This window comes from Quercus suber, unplaced genomic scaffold, assembly GCF_002906115.3.
Source record: "Quercus suber isolate HL8 unplaced genomic scaffold, Cork oak 2.0 scaffold_39, whole genome shotgun sequence".
NCBI classification, from domain to species: Eukaryota; Viridiplantae; Streptophyta; class Magnoliopsida; order Fagales; family Fagaceae; genus Quercus; species Quercus suber.
This window is the reverse complement of record NW_027069504.1, coordinates 2,122,976-2,144,658: the sequence shown is the minus strand read 5'-3', so window position 1 is coordinate 2,144,658 and position 21,683 is coordinate 2,122,976. Positions and strand designations below refer to the sequence as shown.

Here is a 21,683-nt window from a genome sequence, read left to right as displayed (position 1 = left end):
CCCAACCTGACTCGAAACCACCAGATTCAACGAATTCGGCAATCGCTTGGGTCCCGACACTGGCGGGTCGATTTTGGATCTCCTCTTTCCAAACCTGACCTACTCGAAGACCATCAACTCTGGCCATTTTTCCTAGATTTTCGGCCACATTTTCAGCTATTCTGGTGATTTTTGCATGATATACACCAAATCTAGTCGAATCGGTGATTTCTCCGCATGATTTGGTGGAAATCTCACTAGATCCGACGAGTTCTCACCGAATCTTGATGAATTTGGTAAGATCTCGCGAATCTAGTGAGACCTCGTCGCATTTGGCGGATTTCGGTGATTTTCAGTTTTACCGAAACGACACCCCACCCCTGGCAACTGAACCAAAACCCATTGTCATACACAGTTCTTTATAGGTTGAAAAACCGCCCACCCAATCTTGAACAGTCGGGTGTTGGGCACAAACCCAACCCACCCCACCCGTGGACAGCCCTAACTACGATAATGGGTGGGATGGGGTACAACTTAGTAGAGGTAAAATATGGTGACCTTTGGATGGCATAGGAGTGGAGATGGTTTGCAAGAACGCATTCCACCACAATCAAGGAGGTCTAAGCATAACATGTTTGGACAGAAATAGACCATAACTAGTTCAATGAACTTCTATGCCAAGGAAGTGATGGAGAAAAACCCAGTCCTTGATTGAGAACTCACACTCAATTGAGAAATAAGCCAATAGTAATTCAAGTAGGATTATCACTAGTGATCACCATATTGTCAACATAGAGGAGAATTAGAACACCATGGCAAGAGTGGCAAATAAACAAACTGGGGTTAGTGATACGACGATAGAACCCAAGTTAAAGCAAGTAGTCACTAAGTCGATCTAACCAAGCTCGAGGAGCTTGTTGGAGACCATAGAGGCACGACTTAGTTGATACACATAGTTAGGTGTTCGTAATCAGTATAGCTTGGAGTTGTAGCATGTAAACTAGCATAGATAAAAGCCATGCAAGAATGCATTTTAACATCCAGTTGACGAATTCCTAGCCTTTAACAACAGTAAGAGTAAGAATAAGTCGAACGCTAGCAGGCTTAATAACAGGAGAAAATGTTTTTGAGAAATCTACACCATAACTTGGTTGAACCCTTTGCTACTAATTGAGCTTTAATATGTTCAAGGAGCCATCAGCTTTCAACTTTGCTTTTAAAATCCACTACAACCTACCACATTCATATCAGGTCTAAAGGGAACAAGAGTCCATGTTTTATGCGTTGCAAGGACAGCTTATTCCTTATCCATGGTTGCTAACCAACCAGGTGGCGTTTAGCACAGTGATGGTGCATGGTTCAATTGGGATTGCATGAGAGTGGTGTGCTACATGGAGATAAGGTACTTAGGATTGGGCTTGCGAACCCCAGCCTTGGACCGAGTGAGCATTAGATGATCTGGTAAGCTTGATGGAGTAGAGAGGGCAGAAAATAAGAAGCATGATTTTAGTTGATTGAATCTTATTGATTTTCAATCACCTAAAATCATGCTTCCTTATTTTCTGCTGTCTTGTTTTCTGCACTTTCACACTTGTCACATTATCAAATACCTTCACAATTGAACAAATTGAAACACGTAAGGATTTTTTTTTTTTGAGAAGAAATCATCACAAGGAAATTAATAGGTGTAAGTAATTAAGTGTGCATTTGGATATCGCTTATTTTGCTGAAAACTGAAAACAATAAAAAAATAATTTTCGGTTATTGTACACACTCACAAAAACACTGTTTATTTGCCTTAATATATTGTTCATGTCTCATGAACAATGCAAGAGGCGCTAGTGTAAAAAAAAAGAAAAAAGAAAAAAAGAAGCCAAACGCAAATGTGTGAATACAAAATGCAAACCAAAGGGACACTAAGCACACCACAAGTGGTAATTGTAACAATCATTTTTAATTCTATTGTGTTGGTAGAAAAGTTTAAATATAGACTATTTTATGAGATCAATTAATATGCTTTTGGTTATGGTAACTAAAAAAATGCAAAACAACATTGATCTAAAAAGATCCTCAATTAACGGTTAGAAAGCAAAGTGTGAGAAAAATCTTGCAGACAACCATGATGGGAATTCATTAACCTTTCTGATCTTCAAAGACATTGCAATTGCATATGTCCTAATCTTTGATTAATGTCGAAAAGGCCATCGACATCTCATAAGAGAAAAAAACAAAAACAAAAAAACAAAAAACAAAAAAGAAAACTAAAGATAACGATGTCTCAAAGAACAGCAATTCAGCCAATTTTATCATAAACGCACGAAAGCCCCAACTCCAAACTCTCATGCTGATAAGTGGACCAACAAAGCTTGACAAATTTTGCTAATTATTACATTTAATAAATAAAAAAAAGACAGTAGTAGTACTATGAATGAAAGTTTGAGGTTGAAAATGAAAAGGCACAAAAATTACGGGCTGGATGTCTGACAGATCATCACTTTCCTTATCACCCCAAACCAATGAATTGAAAAACCAATCAAATTCCCAAAACAGCCCCAACCACCACCCTTATATCAGTTACAACACGAAGTCTCAACCATAATTTCTCAAATCCCAAGGGCAAATAATAGCAGTAGTAGTAACAAGCCAAGAATAAATGCTACTACTTTAGCTTTTGCCGCGTCCACATGCTTGCTCCCATAGCAGAGGAGAGGACTATGTTGTAGTGTCAAGTGTGTGTTGTTACACTCTCTCCACTGTGCATAATTTGTTTTTTTTTAAAGAAAAAAATAGCTTTTGATTAGGATAATAGGTATCAGAAAATTTAAAAAGAAAAAAAAAAAAGAAAGAATGAAGCTTTGGCGGTGAGCATCTTTTTTTTTTTCTTCGACCAGTCTAGTCTTCTCGAATATTTTGCTTTTCTCTTTCTTTTCTCTCTGCTCTTAAAATTCCTAGCACTTTCATTCTTTTTTATAGTTATATTTCTCAGAGCTTGAGAGAGAGAGAGAGAGAGAGAGAGAGAGAGTCTGTGAGAGTTGGATCTCTTCTGAATCAAGTTTTCAACTCCTTTTTTTTTTTCTTTTTTCTATAACGATCAGCTAAAGGGTTCTCTCTGTATCTGGTATATTACTTTTTTTTTTTGTTTTTTTTGTTTTGTTTGGATATCTGTGTTAATATATGTTTATGCTGTATTCAGCTAAATTCATTTCAAATTTTGTGTTTTTCTTTTTAAGTGAATTTCTGTTATTTTGTTGGGTTTTTTGGTTACTAAATTTGAGTTTTTTTTCTTTTTGGTGGGTTGGTTTTAATCAATTAGCATCTTTTCTACAGAGAATTACTTTACTATTTCTTGGTTTTTTTTTTGTAAAGTTGTGCTAATCACACATATGTCTGATTTGAAATGATATGGGTGTTTTAAGAGTGTTGTTTTTGGGGTGAAATGGACTAACTCCACCCCCCCCCCCCCCCCTTCTCTGTCTCTGTCTCTGGGGATTATGTTTATCATACTGATAAATATGCTTATAAATTTGTGAATTGGGTGCTCTTTTGGTCTAAATTTTCATTGGTTTTGATATGAAATTGGGTTTGTTTTTTTTGTGGATTGCAGGCTTTGTAGTGAGAGAGGGTTTTTATAATGGGAAGGGTTCAAAGAGCAATTGTAGGTCTGCATCACATAAGCTATTCAAGGATAAGGCGAAGAACCGGGTTGATGACCTGCAAGGATGTTCATGGATTTGCATTTGCTAGGAAGGAAAGTCGCACGGTTGATGTTGCTGTGCTTGAGGAGCAAGTCCATCAGATGCTGCGTTGGAAATCCGAGCTCAATGAGCCCTCTCCAGCTTCATCTTTGCAACAAGTTAGTATTTGTATTGAATTCGTTAACTTTTTATTTATCTTGGAGTACATATATAAATTTGTATTAATATATGTATATGTATTGCAACAAGTACATTGTGTGTGAATTAAGAATTGTGATATTAATGCTTGAATATTGATTGGCATGATTGTGAAATCTTTGGTCTTTGTGTGATAAGTATAGTGGTAGTCTTGGGTCGTTCTCCTCGGATATCTGTCGTCTATTGCAGCTTTGTGAGAGGAAGATGATGCCACTAGTCCATTAGCTGCCCCGAAGCCTGAGCCTAATGATCAAAGCGTGCAGGTTGGAGGTGATGTGGTCTTTCAAGAGGTAGGTTTTCTGAACTTTATGATGACCCTTGTTATGTTCTGTATGTTTATGTGAGTTTTGCTGATTACAAATTTAAGATCAGATTGGATTTGTTAATATGTGACTTTGGATGTAAGACATTAATTGGACTATGAGATATAAAAGAAAAGGAGGGCTAAGGGCTTGCTCTCTTTTATCCTGTTTAATAATTAAGATCTTTAACATTATGATAGCTGAACATTGGGATGGCAAAAGGGTGGAGCAGGTTGGGATGTGCGGGGTGAGGTATTTTGCCATCCTTAACTAGATGGTGTCGGTGTTTATTAGAGTATGAGTGATGAGAGAGAAGAGGGAGGTGCGAAAGTGAGAGTATGGAAAGAGAGAGAGATGACATCTTGAGCGATGTTATAAGATGTGTATAAATTATAATATAAATAATTAAATTAAGCACATACACTGGGTGGAATGGAATAGGCAATATTCCTGCCACTGTGCCCCCCTCTTCAAGGCGGGAAAACCAGCTCAGGGTGGGGCTGTTTTTCCATTTCTATATTGACATTGACTTTTTGATGAGGTATTGAGACTTGATGTTTTTGTGCTGCATTCTTAGCAGCCTCAGTGATATGATTATAAAGGCTCATGCTCAATGAACTGAGATGTGCTTCAACTTGCTTTTTTTTTTCGAAATGAAGCTTCAGCTTGTTTTAAGAATTTCACTTTCGTTGGTTTGGCATATTAATAGGATCAAGTAGGTGTGTGATATAATCTGGTAGTTATCAAAAGTGGATTGTTCAATATAATATCATTTAAAGCTTGATAGTTGTTCATGCCTAATTTGGAGGTTCCAACTATAGGGAAAACATGGGGAATTGGACAATTTCAATGACACTAAGGAATAGAAGTTATGAGAATAATATAGTGGAGAAGAGCCTTTACAACGATTATTCGTTTTCTTGTGCTTTAATAAATGAGATTGACCTGGATGTGCCTGCCTTTTTTTTTTTTTTTTTTTTTTTTTTTTTTTTTTTTTTGTTTCGGTGGGTTGGGGGGGGGGACATGTGGCAATAAGTGGGACCTAGTTAGCAGGCCTCACTGACCCTAGGGCGTGGATTTTGGTTTGGCTCACCATATTGGAAAGTTCGACCTTCATAAAATGCTATCATAATGTGATTGAAATAATTATCTGTGCAGGTTCCTAGATCTGTCACTCAAAGCATTTGTTTTCATTCTGGATTTAAGGTATCATTGTGTGGAATGCTTTTACTTGCTTAATACTATACTGGTGAACCTAGTACTATAGTAGTTTTTTTAATCCTTCCAATGAAAAGAAATCACTACACATTATATAAGGGGGCAGAAAATTATGCTGTAGGTGAACTCTTTTAGCTAGCATATTTATGCTTTGGTTTTACTGATTGTGTTCTATTATTAATATTTCCTTCTTAAGTTCATCATATACATTTTTTTATATTTTACCAATATTATTTTCTATTGCAATACGTCACTAGGTTTGAAAATGAGCATTCACTGATAATTGTAATTGATATGTTGCAGGGATTTAATGTGAATCAGGGCAACAGGACCATAGTTTTCCATTGATTGGTGAATGCAAAAATCCCTCTTCAGAAGTTCGTGATATGACAGTTAATAACTTGGAAGGGCTACTCAGGTGGACTATAATCAGTTTGATTTGCAACCAGATTTTGAACACAGCTTCTATTCTGGTATTATGGTACGGGTTTGTCTGCGGAGGATGCAGTTCCTCATACTTCTAGCTATCTCCCAAGTATTATGCCCTCCACCTTCTGCTTTCTTAGGCCCAAAATGTGCACTTTGGATTGTCCAAGGCCTGCTCAAGGCATGGAATGGTGTCAAGACTATTGCAGTAGCTTTCATGCTGCTTTAGCATGGAATGAAGGTCCACCTGGCATGGCCCTGTTCTAAGACCTGGAGGCATTGGCCTCAAGGATGCTCTGCTTTTTTCTGCTCTTAGTGCAAAGGCACAAGAAAAGATGTTGGTATCCCAGAATGTGAGGGAGCTGCAACTGCAAAGTCTCCATGGAATGCGCCTGGTAGGTTTATTTTTTCCTTATCCTTTCTCAATTTGTTACTGGTCATTTATAATAGTTGGAACCGAGTACATTCTAAACTCAGATGACATTCTTTCTAAGTTGAATAGTTAATTCTGCATATGCTTGCCAGAACTTTGATCTTTCAGTTCTGGATGGTGAAACAATTAGGGAATGGCTCTTTTTGATAAGCCTCGAAGAGCATTTGAGAGTGGAACAGAAAGCAAAGGTCGCTGCCAATTTAATTCTTTCAATTAATTGTGGACATGTTTTGTTTTAGTTTTTGGTTGTTTTATTTTCTTTGATTGTTTTGTTTTAAAGAAAAATCCAAAAACATTGAAAAATTTCAAAAAGACAAAAATATTTTATTTTGTGTCTTGTTTTATTTGTTTTGAGGATTACATGAATTATGATACCTCTCTTTTGATTTAGAACATACTTGACATTGTGGAGAAACTTGAATAGTTTGTACTGTGCTATTTCTGATTTTGTGTGAGTATGTACTAGTTTGTACATGTACTCAAGGGTTAATTAAGAAATTGATATTTCTCGTTTGTGTACCCTCTATAGCTTAGTTAAGCACTATTATGCATTGTTTTGCATTGTTCATTTAGCATAATATGTGCTTTTTCGTTTTTGGTCATTTAGTTTTTAAAACCAAAAAGATTTTTGTGTTTTGTATTTTATATCTTAGATTTATAATCAAGGATTGACCATATTATCTTCACAAAACAAGTTTATGTACCTTGTTTAACTTTGATGAGCTTATTTATTGCACTTTATTAGTTAAAGCTTTGTAATGCATGTTGTGTGAGAAAGATGTTTATGGTATTTATCACTTTGTCTTAATCTTGAAGTCACATGTTATTTGACTATCGGACTTGATCTTTTTGAGAAAGGCATAAATAACCATCTCACCACTGTTCATTAGCCAATCATGAACACCTTAGTGCATATCATAAGATTTTGTGCTCGAAAAAGTATAGCATATGCACAAAAAGAACATAAGGTGTAGCCTTGGTTTAATTGCTTAATGCTTAAAATTAGTGTATACTATTAGGCTTGATGCCAAATCATATAATTAAAATTGATGTGTATATTATGAGGCAAAATTCAAGAAACTTACAAAATTGTTTTTGCATTTGAAAATTGTTAATTAATGTACAAAATTATTGTATATTAATGTTATTTTACAAAATTTTAAGCTTGCATCTTCAATTCCAGTGCTTCGGTCTGATGTTTGCAACATTTGTCTATATAACTTTGCTAATTTATTCTCCTTTTGTTTTCTGGGTTTGCGACTGCCTTACAATTGTGATGTCTGGAATTTTCTTTGAGTGAATGTGTTTCTTTCCTTTGATGATCAAAATCAATTAATTAATAATGGATGTTATATTGGTGTAGGTAAGGGTGCTGTGTGATAAGGCTAAGGAGATACTAATGGAAGAAAGCAGTGTCCAGGTGTGTCTTTTTATCTATTCTTTTGTGCTAATGTCATATTTATCTCTCTCTCTCTCTCTCTCTCACACACACACACACACACACACACACGCATACTCACACGCTAATACATGTTTTTTTATGTGTTCACTTGCTGATGAGGATTTTCATGTATTGGCTTGATCTTGCAACTGGTGTCACATATGTTTAAACTTGTTTGGACTGTACGCCCCATCTAAAGTAACAAGAATCTTTGAGGTTGAGGTATTTAAGATTCAGAGATGCACTTAGGCTGGTGAGGATTGATGAAATCATTTGAACAGCTTCCATTAGTTTCTTTGAGTGCGTTGTGGCTAATTAATAAGTTAGGAGTTACCTTTTTCTAGTCACGATGTTTGGGGTTAGGGATTCCATTCTCTCAGTATTTCCCCTTGTCTTTCCTGGGGCAATCTGTTTTTGCTACATCGATAATTTCTTGGTGTTTTAACTTGGGTGGCTGAGATTAATATCTGAATTTTTTTATGGGTTATTTTTTTCCCGTTCTATATAAGAGAATCTATTTGTAGCTTTCATATAAATGAAACTTAGAGGTTCTTCTTCATAGCATGATTAAAATCTTTTGATTGATAAATTGCATTAATAGCAACATTTTCTTCTGCAGAACGTTTTGTGAGTTAAACATCTGAAAAAAGGTAAAACCTGTTTGATGAGTTAGGTTGTAGGTAAGGTTTGTTGCTATTCCTACTTCCAAAATATGGAAGAAAGAGGTGTTTTCCCAAAAGAGAAATCCTAAATGGCATCAGCAAGAAAAAAAATATTTCAATTGTTTCTTATGACATAGGTATAATTTCTATATTATACTGGGTCACCGTTTTATCTTATTTTGCAAACTATGGTGGTTAAATCAATTGGGACGGGCCATTATCATTGCTGAGGTATATTTTGGATGTAGAATCAACTTGTATATCTCCTATCAAAAAAAGAATCAACTTGTATATTACGTTGCATGATTCGAGTTTTACATTATCTTTCAGTGGGTTTTTGCTCCTGTTTTGCATTCATGCTTTGCCTCATTTAGCTTATGTTGATTTTAAAACCCAAGGGTAGCACAATCTGGTAGGGACCATTTCTCATAAAGTGGGGTTTACTTGTTTGAATTTCCCCTTCTCTCCCCCCTTGGGACCCAAATCTCACCTATTTTAAAAACAAGCTTACATTGATTTAGTAGAGTGGCTAGTTTTGACTAATCTTTTTTGTACTTTTGCATTGCAGCCTGTTAAAAGTCCTGTTACAATATGTGGTGATATTCACGGGCAGTTCCATGATCTTGCAGAGCTTTTTCGCATTGGAGGGAAGGTAGTTGTCTGACCAGGGCTTCCAACATTTTTCTTATGTTATGTTTGTTGAAGGCTGATTAGTTACAGCTTGAGATTTATGAACTAATGGGAGTTGTGATTGAACTTCCTTTCCGAATTGATATTCTCTAATATATTGCTGTAATTATGTATTATAATTTTTTTTCCATTGAAGTGTGAATGAGGTTTCATGCATTTTCGAGAAGCAAACCAAGAAGTGTAGAGCGTGGCTTATGATGCTGATCGTAATTTTATTGATAAAATTTAAATGCAACATCATAGCATGTAAAAGAAATCAGAATCTATGGCTCAATTATTGGATGACATTTACATTACGAAGACAGGCATGGGGAGGTAGATAAATTGGATGGATCTTTCAGAAACTCAAGGCTTCCAAGTGGGGCTATTACAATGCATTGAGGAGGGATTTTTTATTTTTTCCTGGGCAGTGCATTTGGAAAGTTTTGTGTACTATCAAGGGCGGCTTCTTATCGTGGTGTGTACCATTGGGGATGACCTTGACTACAGATAATGTAAGGAAGCGAGGGTTAATCATTATGGATCAGTTCCTTATGTGCTAGAGCCATGGAGAAAATGTAACTCATACTTTCTTGCGTTGTGCGGTGGCTTGAGAAATGTGGTCTTTGGTTTTCTACTTGTTTGGTTTCTTGGGTGATGCCTTATTTTGTGTTGGAATTGTTATCTTGTTTGAAGAGACGGTTTGGCAAAAGAAGAAATGGGGAGATTTCTTTTTCAAGTAAAAGCAATGAGGAGATTTGGAAAGTTGTTCCATTATGTTTATTGTGGTACCTCTGGAGACAATGAAATGCTTGATTATTTGAGGGGAAAGAGTTGCACAAGTTGAAAGTGTAGTTTTGATTTTTTGAAGACTATATGAATAGACTTGGACTTGGACTTTTTATTTTTATTTTTTCTAATGCGGACTTTCTACAGTTCCTTGATACAGTTTTTGTTAATCCTAGTTGTATTTAAAGTTAATTTTAGTTTTTATTTTTGTTTTGGATTTTCCTTTATATACTTCCTGTGTATTAGGGTTGCGCTCCTTTTGCGCTCTTTCTTTTAATGGATTTTTACTACTTATCAAAAAAGCATGTAAAGAAAATGAGAAGGTTAACATCATTAAAAGAAACTTAGTAAAGTTTGAGCATAGAAAACATTAGCCTATGTCAATGTCTCCTTTGTCAATTAAGTTTCTAGCTATGCAAGTACTGATGTCGCAAACAAGTGGGATGAGATTGTATTAATAAGAAGTTTGTAGTTGGTGAGTGCATATTATTGTATGAGTGGTTAACTTTACACAAATAAGGCACTGATTATTTTATTCTCACATGGAAATTTTGCTAGCCACTTTTGTCTCTAATTGGGACTGTAAAATGGGACAAATTCATCTGAATCTGCTTTCGTTAAATTTTGTGTTTGATTCAATTAAATTATCCCCAGTGGGATACATGAACTGATTTTGCTTCTTGTAATGACTTTAGTTCCTGCCTTGTCTTTGCTTGGATGTGTTGATCACTTAACAATCACAACTTCAATATTAATTTCTGGTTGCATATTTTTGTTGGTAGTGTCCAGATACAAATTACTTGTTCATGGGAGATTATGTTGACCGTGGCTACTATTCAGTTGAAACGTAACTGTAAATATGAGTTAATAGCTTTTATATTTTAACTTTTTAAGTACTGTTTTGAAGGTTTGTCTACTTAATTTTTTTTTTCTTTTTTGAGGAAATATAATTTTTTAATCTTTTACCAAGAAATAAGTCATCCTGGATTCTTTGGATGAGAATGTTTCAGTTAAACCCAGGTTTTTATTTATTTATTGTTTTGTCTTTTATCCAAACAAGCGGCACTGTAAATCCATTCTATGTGAAACATTCAAAATCTTCAACTTTGAGTTGAATGTAAGTTGAGGACTAGATATTTGGTTCACTTAATGGTTGTATTTTTATTCATGTACAAGACTTGATCTTCCTAGGAAGACCTCAGGATTGGTCCATTTTGAGTCATTTGCTCCTTCACTGACAATGTGTGGTTGCATGTCATTGAAATGATAATTATTTCTTGTTTTGTCTGTCGTTTGTTGGGTTGTATAGTTGGGGGGTTTTCAACTAATGATAACTTGTATTGTGAGCTTTTGTTGAATGTACCATCCAGTTCTATGCAATACATGGGGGTCACATTTGATAACTACATTAAAATGTAGATTAGTTATATATTTTTGTGCCTTTTGGTACTACAGAACATATCAAAAGATGATTAGTTGTGGGTTCCAACTGATGACACTATTACAATTGATGTTCCTTCGGGCACTTGATTTATGTTTTTAAAGTGTTTATTCAACTTGCTTCAAGACATTTGTTTGTTTTAACTACTTTTGTATGGATTCACTCCTTTGTTCAGCTCCTGGTGGCCTTGAAAGTGCGTTATTCTCAACGGATTACCATACTGAGAGGAAATCATGAAAGCCGTCAGGTATAATTTTGATTTATGGTCTCATGATTTACTGTTTATTCTTATTTAACAATGGTGTAATGTTTTCCTTTTCTATTCTGATAATAATATAATTGTAAATATCATTGTAGTAGTAGGAGCTGGTCATAGAGCTATTGTTTTACTATAATTAAGAGGTTCATTTTTGGGTTCCAATGTTCCATCTATTTTGCGATATAGGTTGTAAGGTGTTGTTCAATTTTTGCTCATCCATGATTCTTCTCTTTCTTGGATTCCGCATATTATTCGTTTGCATGGGTATGTTATACTTATTATGGTCTTATGTTTCCCATTGCAGATTACTCAAGTTTATGGGTTCTATGATGAGTGCCTTCGGAAGTGAGTTTCATAGCATCCTTGTTTCGCTGGGAATTCAGTTTTAAACTACTATTGTAATTGATTATATCTTTACATGTGCTTTCAATTTAAAACTCTAGCTCTAAATTCTCTTCCCTTAGAACCTCTTTATTTTTACTGATTTTCTTTTCTTTTGGTGTTAGTGATTTTGCTCTAATTTAATTTGTAATTAGATAAGTTTAACTTTATTGATGTTACCACAATGCCAAGTTGGAAGGGTTTTTTTGGGCTATAAATGACCCCTGTTACAGGGACACTGCCAAATTGAAATTTAATACAAGAAAAATGGCACTGTGTGCTTACATACCCATTGATGCCACATTAAACAATGTAATGTGAGATTTCTAGTACTTCTCAGGTGTATGCGATGCATTGCAGGTGCATCTGAGTCGTGTCAGATGACTGACATGTGGGCCAACATGTTTGAAACTGTGGAAAATGACTGACAAATGCATCATGTATTGTTGACTACCACTAGTTTGTGGAGAGTATTTTGTTTTGGAAACTATATTAGATGTAATGTTACTTATCCCAAAAAAGAAAATGTTACCTTTAAGATGGGCTGCTAGTCTCTTACATGTACATAATACTTCCACCCCCTCTTCTTATTTTTGGTTCATTAATGTCATTTCTGGTATTCTGTAATGGTAATTTGGTCTTGGTTTATTTTCAGGTATGGTAATGCCAATGTGTGGAAGATCTTTACAGATTTATTTGACTATTTTCCACTGACAGCATTGGTTAGTGTTATTTATTGCCATTTCTATGATGCTTTAAATGCTTGTTGTAGGGTAATGATGTCCTGCATCTTTTTCGTCCTAATTTGTTGTGTACACTGCCACTGCCAGCTGTCTTCTCGTACATAAGGGAGAACAACCTAGAACAATTATATGTAGCTGATCTTATATAGATATGATGTGGCCAATGAGCTTTAGCTCAACTGGCACCTCCTCCCCTTGCAAGTACTAGGTGAGGGTGAGGTTGTGGGTTGAAGACACATTGGGTGCATAACTTATCAATAAAAAAAACCCAAGGTGGGGTGTTGATCCAGATGATGAATAACTGCTTTTGGGAAGGATTCATGCAAAATATTACTTTAGAAATTTTTTGAAAAATTGATAGCTGGTTTCTTGTGACCGCATTGTCACCAAAATGATAACACTGGTTGATCACCTGCATGTCTAATTGCGTTGCTATTTGTGCACTTCCCCTTTTAGTAATGCTGTGTTAAAGCATCATTACAAACTGTTGCTTTTGAAGTTGCCATGCAAAAGAGCATTGGATCACATGATCAACTTGCTTCTGAAGAGCATAGATTGCAGAAATTCTGGTGGATTCGTTTTATGCTTAAGCGTCTACAAATTTTTTGTTTGAGCCTATTGCTTCTTATAATACTGAACTATATATTAATGTTGTGCGTCTGCATCTGATTGACCTGTAGTTTACATGTGTCTTTCAGTTTTTGATTATCTTTGTTCAGAAATCAATAGTAATTATATACATTGCAGTAAGTTATAATTGATACTGTTTGTAGGTACTGCTTTGTTATGATGTTACTATGTTCATATGTTAACCTTTTCTTCCCCCTGTTTTGAAGGTTGAATCTGAAATATTTTGTCTGCATGGTGGATTGTCCCCTTCCATTGAAACCCTTGATAACATTCGTAACTTTGACCGAGTTCAAGAATTTCCTCATGAGGGGCCCATGTGTGATCTTTTATGGTCTGACCCAGATGATCGCTGTGGTTGGGGTATCTCACCCAGGGGTGCTGGATACACCTTTGGCCAGGTGATTTATTTTGTGTTTTTCATAAAATCCATCTTTTCCATTTAATGCCAAGCTTTGTTTATCTGTTTGCTTGTACTTTTTACAGGACATATCTGAGCAGTTTAACCATACTAATAACTTAAAGCTGATTGCTAGAGCTCATCGGCTGGTTATGGAAGGATATAACTGGGGTCACGTAAGTACTTAGCCTTCTTTTGAGGCTTTGTTAGGGATGGTCAGTTTGTGTAGCTAACGTTCATTCCCCGTGACAGGAACAAAAAGTGGTGACGATTTTCAGTGCACCGAATTATTGTTATCGCTGTGGGAACATGGCATCCATCCTGGAAGTTGATGACTGCAAGGCCCACACATTCATTCAGGTTGCTGCTCCCTCTTTATTCATACACACCCACACACGAACACTCTGCTGCCCTTGGACCACCATTATAGCAATATGATATCATAAGTGACGGTATACATATGTTAAAATTCAGTTGCACATATACACATAACAGACCTTGAGAACTTCTATGTTGGGTGCAGTTTGAGCCTGCCTCAAGGAGGGGAGAGCCAGATGTAACCCGGAGAACACCCGATTACTTCCTATGATGCAGCTGTCAATTAGTTGCTGAATTTACAGCAGCTAGTGCTTACTAGCTGGTTTACGTGTTGAGGGCTTCTATTCAAATTTTAAAGTTTATGACTTTGCTATAGTGGTGGTTGGGTGGTGAAAAGCATGTAAACTGGGCAGGGGGAACTTTGATTACTTATGCTTTCAGTTCTCAGAGAGGAAGCAGCAGATCTGGCAACGATGTAGCAGCTTATGTACCATTTCCTGCGAACGATATGGCATCTTTTATTTCTTAGCACTGATTTCCCTTTTTTTTTTTGTCCTCTTTTCTGTAGGATGGTGGCTTTTGGTTGGGGGTCTGTAGAGGAATGATGAGTAAACTTTTCTTATAATGGGTGCTTTTATAATTTTTTGATGTTAGTCTGAATTAGTTTTTACTTTTATTATTATTATTTTTGTAGGCGCTTTTATTTTTAATTTTTAGCACTTTCAATTGAACTTTCTAAAAATAGGTGCTTTCTGTTATTCTAGTTTGTCATTTTTTATTCCTATATTTACCAGATGCAATTTGAGAGTTTACCTATCATGGATGCCTATATAAAATGTATCCACATGCAGAAATTTAATTGCCCTAAAATCTTCTCCCATTTCTATCTCATTAGCTGCCGGAAGCAAACAAAGCACTTTGAAAATGCCGGACTATAGCCGCATAGTAAATGTTGTGAAATTTAAGGGATCTATATAATCAAAATTTAAGCCCGTTATTCCACAGCCTTAATATAACAACACCCCCAAAGAAAATCTGAAAGTACTGCAATTATGGGAAGGGATATGCATATGAGCATATCATATTTATTATGTATCCATTCCTACCGTTAAATTATATATGTACACACATAATAATAGATCTATCATCACCAATCTACTTTTTTATTGAGTTGTCTTGATGCATTGATTCGAGTGACAATGCCTTCGTTTATTTTTATTTATTTTTCTGGTTGACAGTGGTTATTGTGAGTTAGAGGAGACTATTATTATTAATTTTTTAATACAAGCGAAATTTTACTATAATCTAATCTAAGTATATATGTGTGTGAAGCTATTTGTTAGAGACTTGAACTCCGACCTTTCTCCATGCACTTTACAAGCACTTATACTTGTAGAGTTAGAGAGGATTTAAACTTTAAATATTTTCGTTGAAAACATTAGGAGTTGTCAATTGAACTACTTAAGTTCTTGATAGGTGACAATGCTACTTGGCACTTACTTGGAGTGTTGTAAACAACTGACCAAAAATTCAATTTAGGCTGCGTTTGTTTTGGGTGAAATTCATTTCCGGAAATGGTTTTCTATATTTTCGGGTGTTTGGTTGCGCCGGAAAAAACAATTTTCCGGAAATCATTTTCAGTTGACTCACGGTCAAGGGTGAAAATTATTTACGGAATCATTTTCACTTCAAATGATTTTCGGAAAATGGAGAGAAAGAGAGAGCATGAAGACAGAGAGAGGGAAAGAGAGAAAGAGAGCGCCAGCACCCCGAACCCAGCGAGCCCATACACGCAGGAGACGTCGCCGGCGAACCCCGAGCACCGCGCTTCGATCACCGCGCCGGCGAACCCCGAACACCGCGCCGGCGATCACCTTCGATCACCTCCGCTCGATCTCGCGATCTAGCCTTCGATATCGCGACTCGCCTTCGATCTCCCACCAGCGAACCCAGAAGCCGTCGATCGTCGTCGCACCGCGCCTCGTCGTCGATCATCGATCGTCGTCGCCGCGCCACGCCGTCGATCGCTTCCTCTTCCTCGATCTCTCAGCTTTTTTTTTTTTAAATTTTTTTTAAATTTTTTATTTTTAAAGTTTGATTGCTGTTGTTGTGAAAAAAAAAAAAAAAAAAAAAAGATGAACTGATTATTGTTGTTGTTGTTGTTGTGGTGGTGGTGTTGTGGTTGCCGGAATTTGTTGTTGTTGTTGTTGTTGTGGTGGCCGGAATTTGCTGCCGGAATTTGTTGTAGGAAAATAGCATTTTCCTAATTGAACCAAACACATGAAAATATTTTCCACACCAATTTTCATAAAACAACCAAACACTTAAAAATATTTTCCTTTTCCGGAAAATAGCATTTCCGGAAAATATGTATTTTCCGGAAAATATTTTACGGGAACCAAACGGACCCTAATGGCATTCATTTTGGTGCTACGGAAAAATGTCATTGGTGAAGATCTGACAGCAATTGTGAATTTAATTGCTTTTGATGGTTTTTTTATGTCTAAGCTTCTTTATAAATTCAAGTCATGAAAATATAGAGAATGGAATTTAAGCACCAACTATTGAAAGATACCCTTTTTTTTTTTTTTTTTTTAAACTAAAATTTTGGGTATTTGATATATTATCTCCTCCTGGTTTAGCCTTTTTTTATTATTTACGGGAGTAATTTTAAGACCATATCTTTTTTTACAACTATCTTATATGACAGATATTAACTTGCTAATTGTCACTTTCACATGAACCTAAAATTTTTTCTCCACTTATCACAATCTATCACATTAAAGTTGTGGTAAGGTTGTGACACAAAAGAGTGTGGCCTTAAGTTCTTATTTTTATTTTTAATTTTATTTTTGGTTTATTCCCTTTATATATCCAATGCTATTTCACATATATCCATTATAATTATTCAATTGAAGGAATGAGAAAAAAAAAAAAAAACAACTTTGGAGGAATATTATTATAGAATAAAAGTTGATATAGAATGTGTCTTTCTTATTTTCCTTAATTCTAAAACAAAATACACATTCCAAATACTCACAGTTAATCACATAATTTACAAAATCCATGAATCCACAATGTCCGATCTTAACATAAAAATCGTAATTGTTGTTGCCACTCAATATAAAATGCAAGCTCCCTTTCCTTGGTTCTAGCCAACTCATACAAGTTAAGATTAGATGAAATAACAATGTTAGAACTAGGTAGGTGTCGCCGAAAAATTGAAGGGACATGACATTGTTTTTGGTCAATGTGTATTTGATATAGGATGACATAAAGGGATATGCGTAGGTATATATATAAAGGGGTAGAAGTGCAAGAAGTGAAAATGGTGAATTAAAATGCAAAGAGTTTTGTGTGTATGTATGATGGATGAAAAGCCTAGAAATATTGAACCAAAAAATACAAAGAATATTTATTTTTTAATTAGAAAAATCTTGAAACATTAAACCAAATGAAACAAAAAATCAATATTTATTTTATTCTTATTTTTAATGTGACATTTGAGAATATTTCAATTATCATTGCATAGAATATGCCACTTGGCAAAACCTCATGCACTCTCACATAATCTCTCTGCTTATATATATATATATATTGATTGAGAATGTAATTCTTTATATATTGAATTGAATGATGCTTTTTAGAGGAGTATATATAGTGAGGCTAGAGAGACAAATAACACTGCACAATGATAGTTCGATTATAGTGGCCCTGAAGGTAGGCCGGGGCCTAGTAAACAGTAACAATTATCTCTGAGTGCCGAAGATTGGTGCAATTTAATATGCCCATGGCTAGTGACGATTTTAGTACAGCTCCATACTTTATCAAGTTGAACCTTAATTTGTTAATTTTGAGTACGAGCAGACATAATTTATAAGTTAAAAAAAAAAAAAAAAAAAAACAACAACAACAACAACAACAGCAGCACAACGTACGTTAAGACTTAAAAGAGAGCTATCATAAATCAAGGGAACAATTATTTGTTTCACATAAATATAAAGTATCTTTGTAAATCACTAATTGCTCTCATTTAGTGGAAATGTTAGCTTTCCCATGTAAATCAATAGATTGAAATATCAACTAGTTTTGAGTTAATTGACTTGATTCACCTGATTGAATTGATGAGCTAGTTGAATTTAAGTTGTCTTTGACATTCCCTATTGGCCTCTTTGGTGATGATAATAGGAAAGGCTTGGAAGGCATTTGTAAGCATTCAACTTCTCCTTCAAGCATTTCTACAACTTTGTTCATTGAAGGACGATCACTAGGCTTCATTTGTATACACCATAATGCGACTATGATCATCTTCTTAACAGTTTTCTTTTCCTCCTCTGTGGCATCTTCCATTTCTATGTCATTTCCTTCGTTAAATTGGCCATAGACCCAAGTTGGGAAGTAAATTTGACTTGAATGTTCTGCAAATGCATTCAAGTTCTTTCTTTTACTTGCCGTTTCTAGCAATAACATGCCAAAACTATAAACATCAGCTTTATAAGAGACCCCTCCAATGTTTTTATAGAACAATTCTGGAGCTATATATGTTAGTGTTCCCCTTATAGCAGTCAAAGACATTATACTATCATCTATTGGATAAAGTTTTGCAAGTCCAAAATCTGACACTTTTGGGGTGAAGTTCTCATCAAGAAGAATGTTATGGGGCTTGATATCAAAATGCAAAATTTGCATGTCACATCCTCGATGCAAATATTCAATTCCACGAGCAACTCCAAGAGAAATATTATATGTTTTCTCAATACTCAATGTGATATTTCCTTCTTGAGAAAATATGTATTTGTCAAGAGAACCATTAGGCATGAATTCGTATATAAGGGCACGCTTTAGTCCCTCAACACAGTAGCCAATAAGTTGCACCACATTCTCATGGTGAATCCTTCCAATTGTGGCAACTTCGTTGATAAACTCTTGACCGTTTCCTTTGGACTTACCTAACATCTTTATAGCTACCAGATGGCCACTTTGAAGCTTTCCTTTATATACGGAGCCATAACCTCCTTCACCCAATTTGTCCTTGAAACATTTAGTCATCTTTTTAATTTGTGAGTAAGAGTATCTAATCGGCATGAGGTTATTATGGCTTTGCAAAAAATTTTCAACTGCATCACACATTGATAAATGTCTTCTACGCCACTTATATATAAAAAACGCAATCACATATGGACTCCCCAACAAAATTTTTGCTGCAAAATGTAGCCCTGTGCCGGAACATCACAAAAAAACAAATTTGTTCCCATAGTTAAATGCTCTCATCATTTACTTCTATTTTTTGGTTGAAAATATAGTTAACTAACTGCATTCATGAATCATAAAAATCAAGCACAATTTGTGTTGTATATTTCATGTAAATGTCACTTTCACTTCAGACTCAAAATCTTATGGCCTGTTTGGATTAAGAGGGGAAGGAGGGAGAGTGAAGGAGAATAGAGTAGAATTGGCTGAAAATAGGCTAATTTTGGGCCAATTCTATTCTAATCCCTCTTACTCTTCCTCAATCAAAACGGACTATTAATGAATGATCTGATAAAAAAGAATTAAAATAAAGTAGATCAAAGAAAGAGACACAGGTTCATACCTATGATGATAGCCCCTAATAGTGGCAAAGAAACTGCAAGATATACAAGAAAGACGAATTATTATTTTTTACTCTAACAAAAATTAAACAATGAAATAAGTGACATAAATAACTTGCAAAGTCCAGGGCATAGTAAATCAGCATTAAGTCATTAACAAATTTTCCTTTTTTATTCTTATTAAAAGGTATGAGATCAACCGGTTGTCCAAGTAGGCAATTAAGTACATGGTTATTGCTCTACATGCATGTCGTCACTAGGCACAACAACACATTTCTAAATTATCTGTCTGCTTAGACAAATAAAAACCTCACCTTTGAAAATTGTCAGCAGCATGCGAAAGATTGTTTCTGTTTTGACAAAGAAAAGAATAACATCAACGTTTGGAACCTCAAAATTAAAAATCAAGTCATTATAATGTTAAACTACAATAAATATACCTAGCATGTCGGAAAGAAAGAAACGTACAAAAGGAAATTAAAAATCAACAATATATGTAAGGTAGTATTTAATTAGAGAATGGCAAGTGTACTATGAACCAAATTTCTCACATAATTTACAAATATCTTTGTGCCATGAAAATTTACCGTCGCACTGAACAAGGTCCGCGTCATCAAGGTAGCAATAATTATAAATAGAGGTTTGTAAACAAGGTTCACAAATAACTTGTAGCCATGAGAGCTCAAAACCATATAACAATTCATTGTGGACGTCTGTACAGGAAGTATTAACTGGGTCATCATTTCCTGGCCACGATGTCAGGAACATCTGCTCTACTTTGCACGAGTCCTCCACATCGCTTGCATTCGTTCTACCAACTTTAACGTATCTATACCTCTTCTTGAAATCCTCTCCACTGTCAATATTGCAAGTAGAAGCGTCCAAATAGATAGGATAAGAACTACACGTGTACAAAGGAAACAAGAGGAGAAACGAAGTATATAAGGTAGAAACGAAGAAAACAGAAAGGACTTCTGACCAGAAAAAGAAAAAGGAAAAAGAGAGAGAGAAGAACAGACCAATTGAAAGAGGGCCGAGGAGAGTTTTTCCTCATAGAGCGAATCAATAGTATCCCTTGTTACTTGATGAGTAGAACCCTTCCTGAAAAACAGTACTAGTTCTTGAGCCCATACTCTATAAATTTATTGCTTGGGCTTATTGGGCTGAAAACCCAACACTCAATTCAAATTGAGTCCTTACAAGTCAAATTAATAACTCAAATTCCTTAAATTTGTCACATCCTTAATATCAAATCAAACACTCAAAGTCAAAATTTTATATTCAAAGAAGGAAATAAAAAATAGAGAGCAGATAATTACATATGGGCCAAACTCGCTATACCAATTAGAATTTAGAGGAACAGATTGAAACGGACGGAACAAATCAGAATGGATTAGAATTTATGAGTGACTCATATCAATTAATTAATCGAAACAAATTTTCTTGCTGATTTGGCCAAAACGAAACGAAGTTTCATCTCTCGTCAACTTATCTTAAATCTTGAAACATGGAAATCGCTGCCTAATCATAGCTAGCCCAACTTTCACTATTTTTTTCTACCATCTTATTGACACGTAGTGGTTTCCTTTTTCTTTTATTTTTTTGGTTAAATTATAAATTCAACCTCTTAATTTTGCCTAAAATTCAATTGAATCTTATAACTTTTGATTTATTAAATTCAGCCATATAACTTTTACTTTCACTCAATATAATCATTTCGTCTAATTCCATTGCATTGTGCCATTAAGCATCTTGAAAATTACGTTATTTTGGAAATTCAAAAATATTAAAATCAATAAATCAAAACCTATATAATACTGAATTGAATTTTGCACAAAAGTTAAAAAAAAAAAATTGTTTTATAATTTAGCTTTTGTTTTATTTCTTTTTTTTTTAAGAGCATTCACATCCGGTCTTTTAAATGCCATATCATACTATATATTTATATATAATAAAAGTTGAGCTTAGACGTCGTGGTTGCGCCACATGACTTCACCAAATTGCAGAAATTTTATTAAATTTTTAGATTTTTAAAAAACTAAAAATGAATAGTATATGTGGGGACAGTTTTTGCGGCCCAAGCCCAAGGAGGTATGGATTCGGAACCCACT

At 35.1% G+C, this 21,683-nt stretch overlaps 2 protein-coding genes and 1 pseudogene across 2 annotated transcripts; 2 read left to right on the top strand and 1 right to left on the bottom strand.

The window, feature by feature from the left end:
* Window positions 1-3,610: 3,610 nt before the first annotated feature.
* On the top strand, window positions 3,611-6,299 carry LOC136066566 (transcription factor VOZ1-like; annotated as a pseudogene).
* Window positions 6,300-6,384: 85 nt separating this feature from the next.
* On the top strand, window positions 6,385-14,691 carry LOC112023376 (serine/threonine-protein phosphatase PP2A-2 catalytic subunit). Its single transcript, XM_065771048.1, has 11 exons — window positions 6,385-6,439; window positions 8,879-9,006; window positions 10,595-10,659; window positions 10,873-10,879; window positions 11,429-11,500; window positions 11,817-11,857; window positions 12,549-12,615; window positions 13,473-13,664; window positions 13,750-13,839; window positions 13,916-14,023; window positions 14,187-14,691. Exons 1-11 carry the CDS (start codon window positions 6,385-6,387, stop codon window positions 14,250-14,252), a joined length of 891 nt encoding a protein of 296 aa, XP_065627120.1. The 3' UTR covers window positions 14,253-14,691.
* Window positions 14,692-17,916: 3,225 nt separating this feature from the next.
* On the bottom strand, window positions 17,917-19,210 carry LOC112023382 (rust resistance kinase Lr10-like; the record flags this gene model as incomplete). The annotated part of the gene is made up of 1 exon (XM_065771047.1): window positions 17,917-19,210. A coding segment is annotated over one exon (1,146 nt), but the record flags the coding sequence as incomplete, so codon positions are not given.
* Window positions 19,211-21,683: the final 2,473 nt, after the last annotated feature.

Coding starts and splice junctions, on each gene's coding strand:
- LOC112023376 (XM_065771048.1), top strand. CDS start 6,385: ATGGCTCTTTTTGATAAGCCTCGAAGAGCATTTGAGAGTGGAACAGAA. Junction 12,616..13,472: donor ATTTTCCACTGACAGCATTG/GTTAGTGTTATT, acceptor CCTGTTTTGAAG/GTTGAATCTGAAATATTTTG. Junction 13,840..13,915: donor AAGGATATAACTGGGGTCAC/GTAAGTACTTAG, acceptor TCCCCGTGACAG/GAACAAAAAGTGGTGACGAT.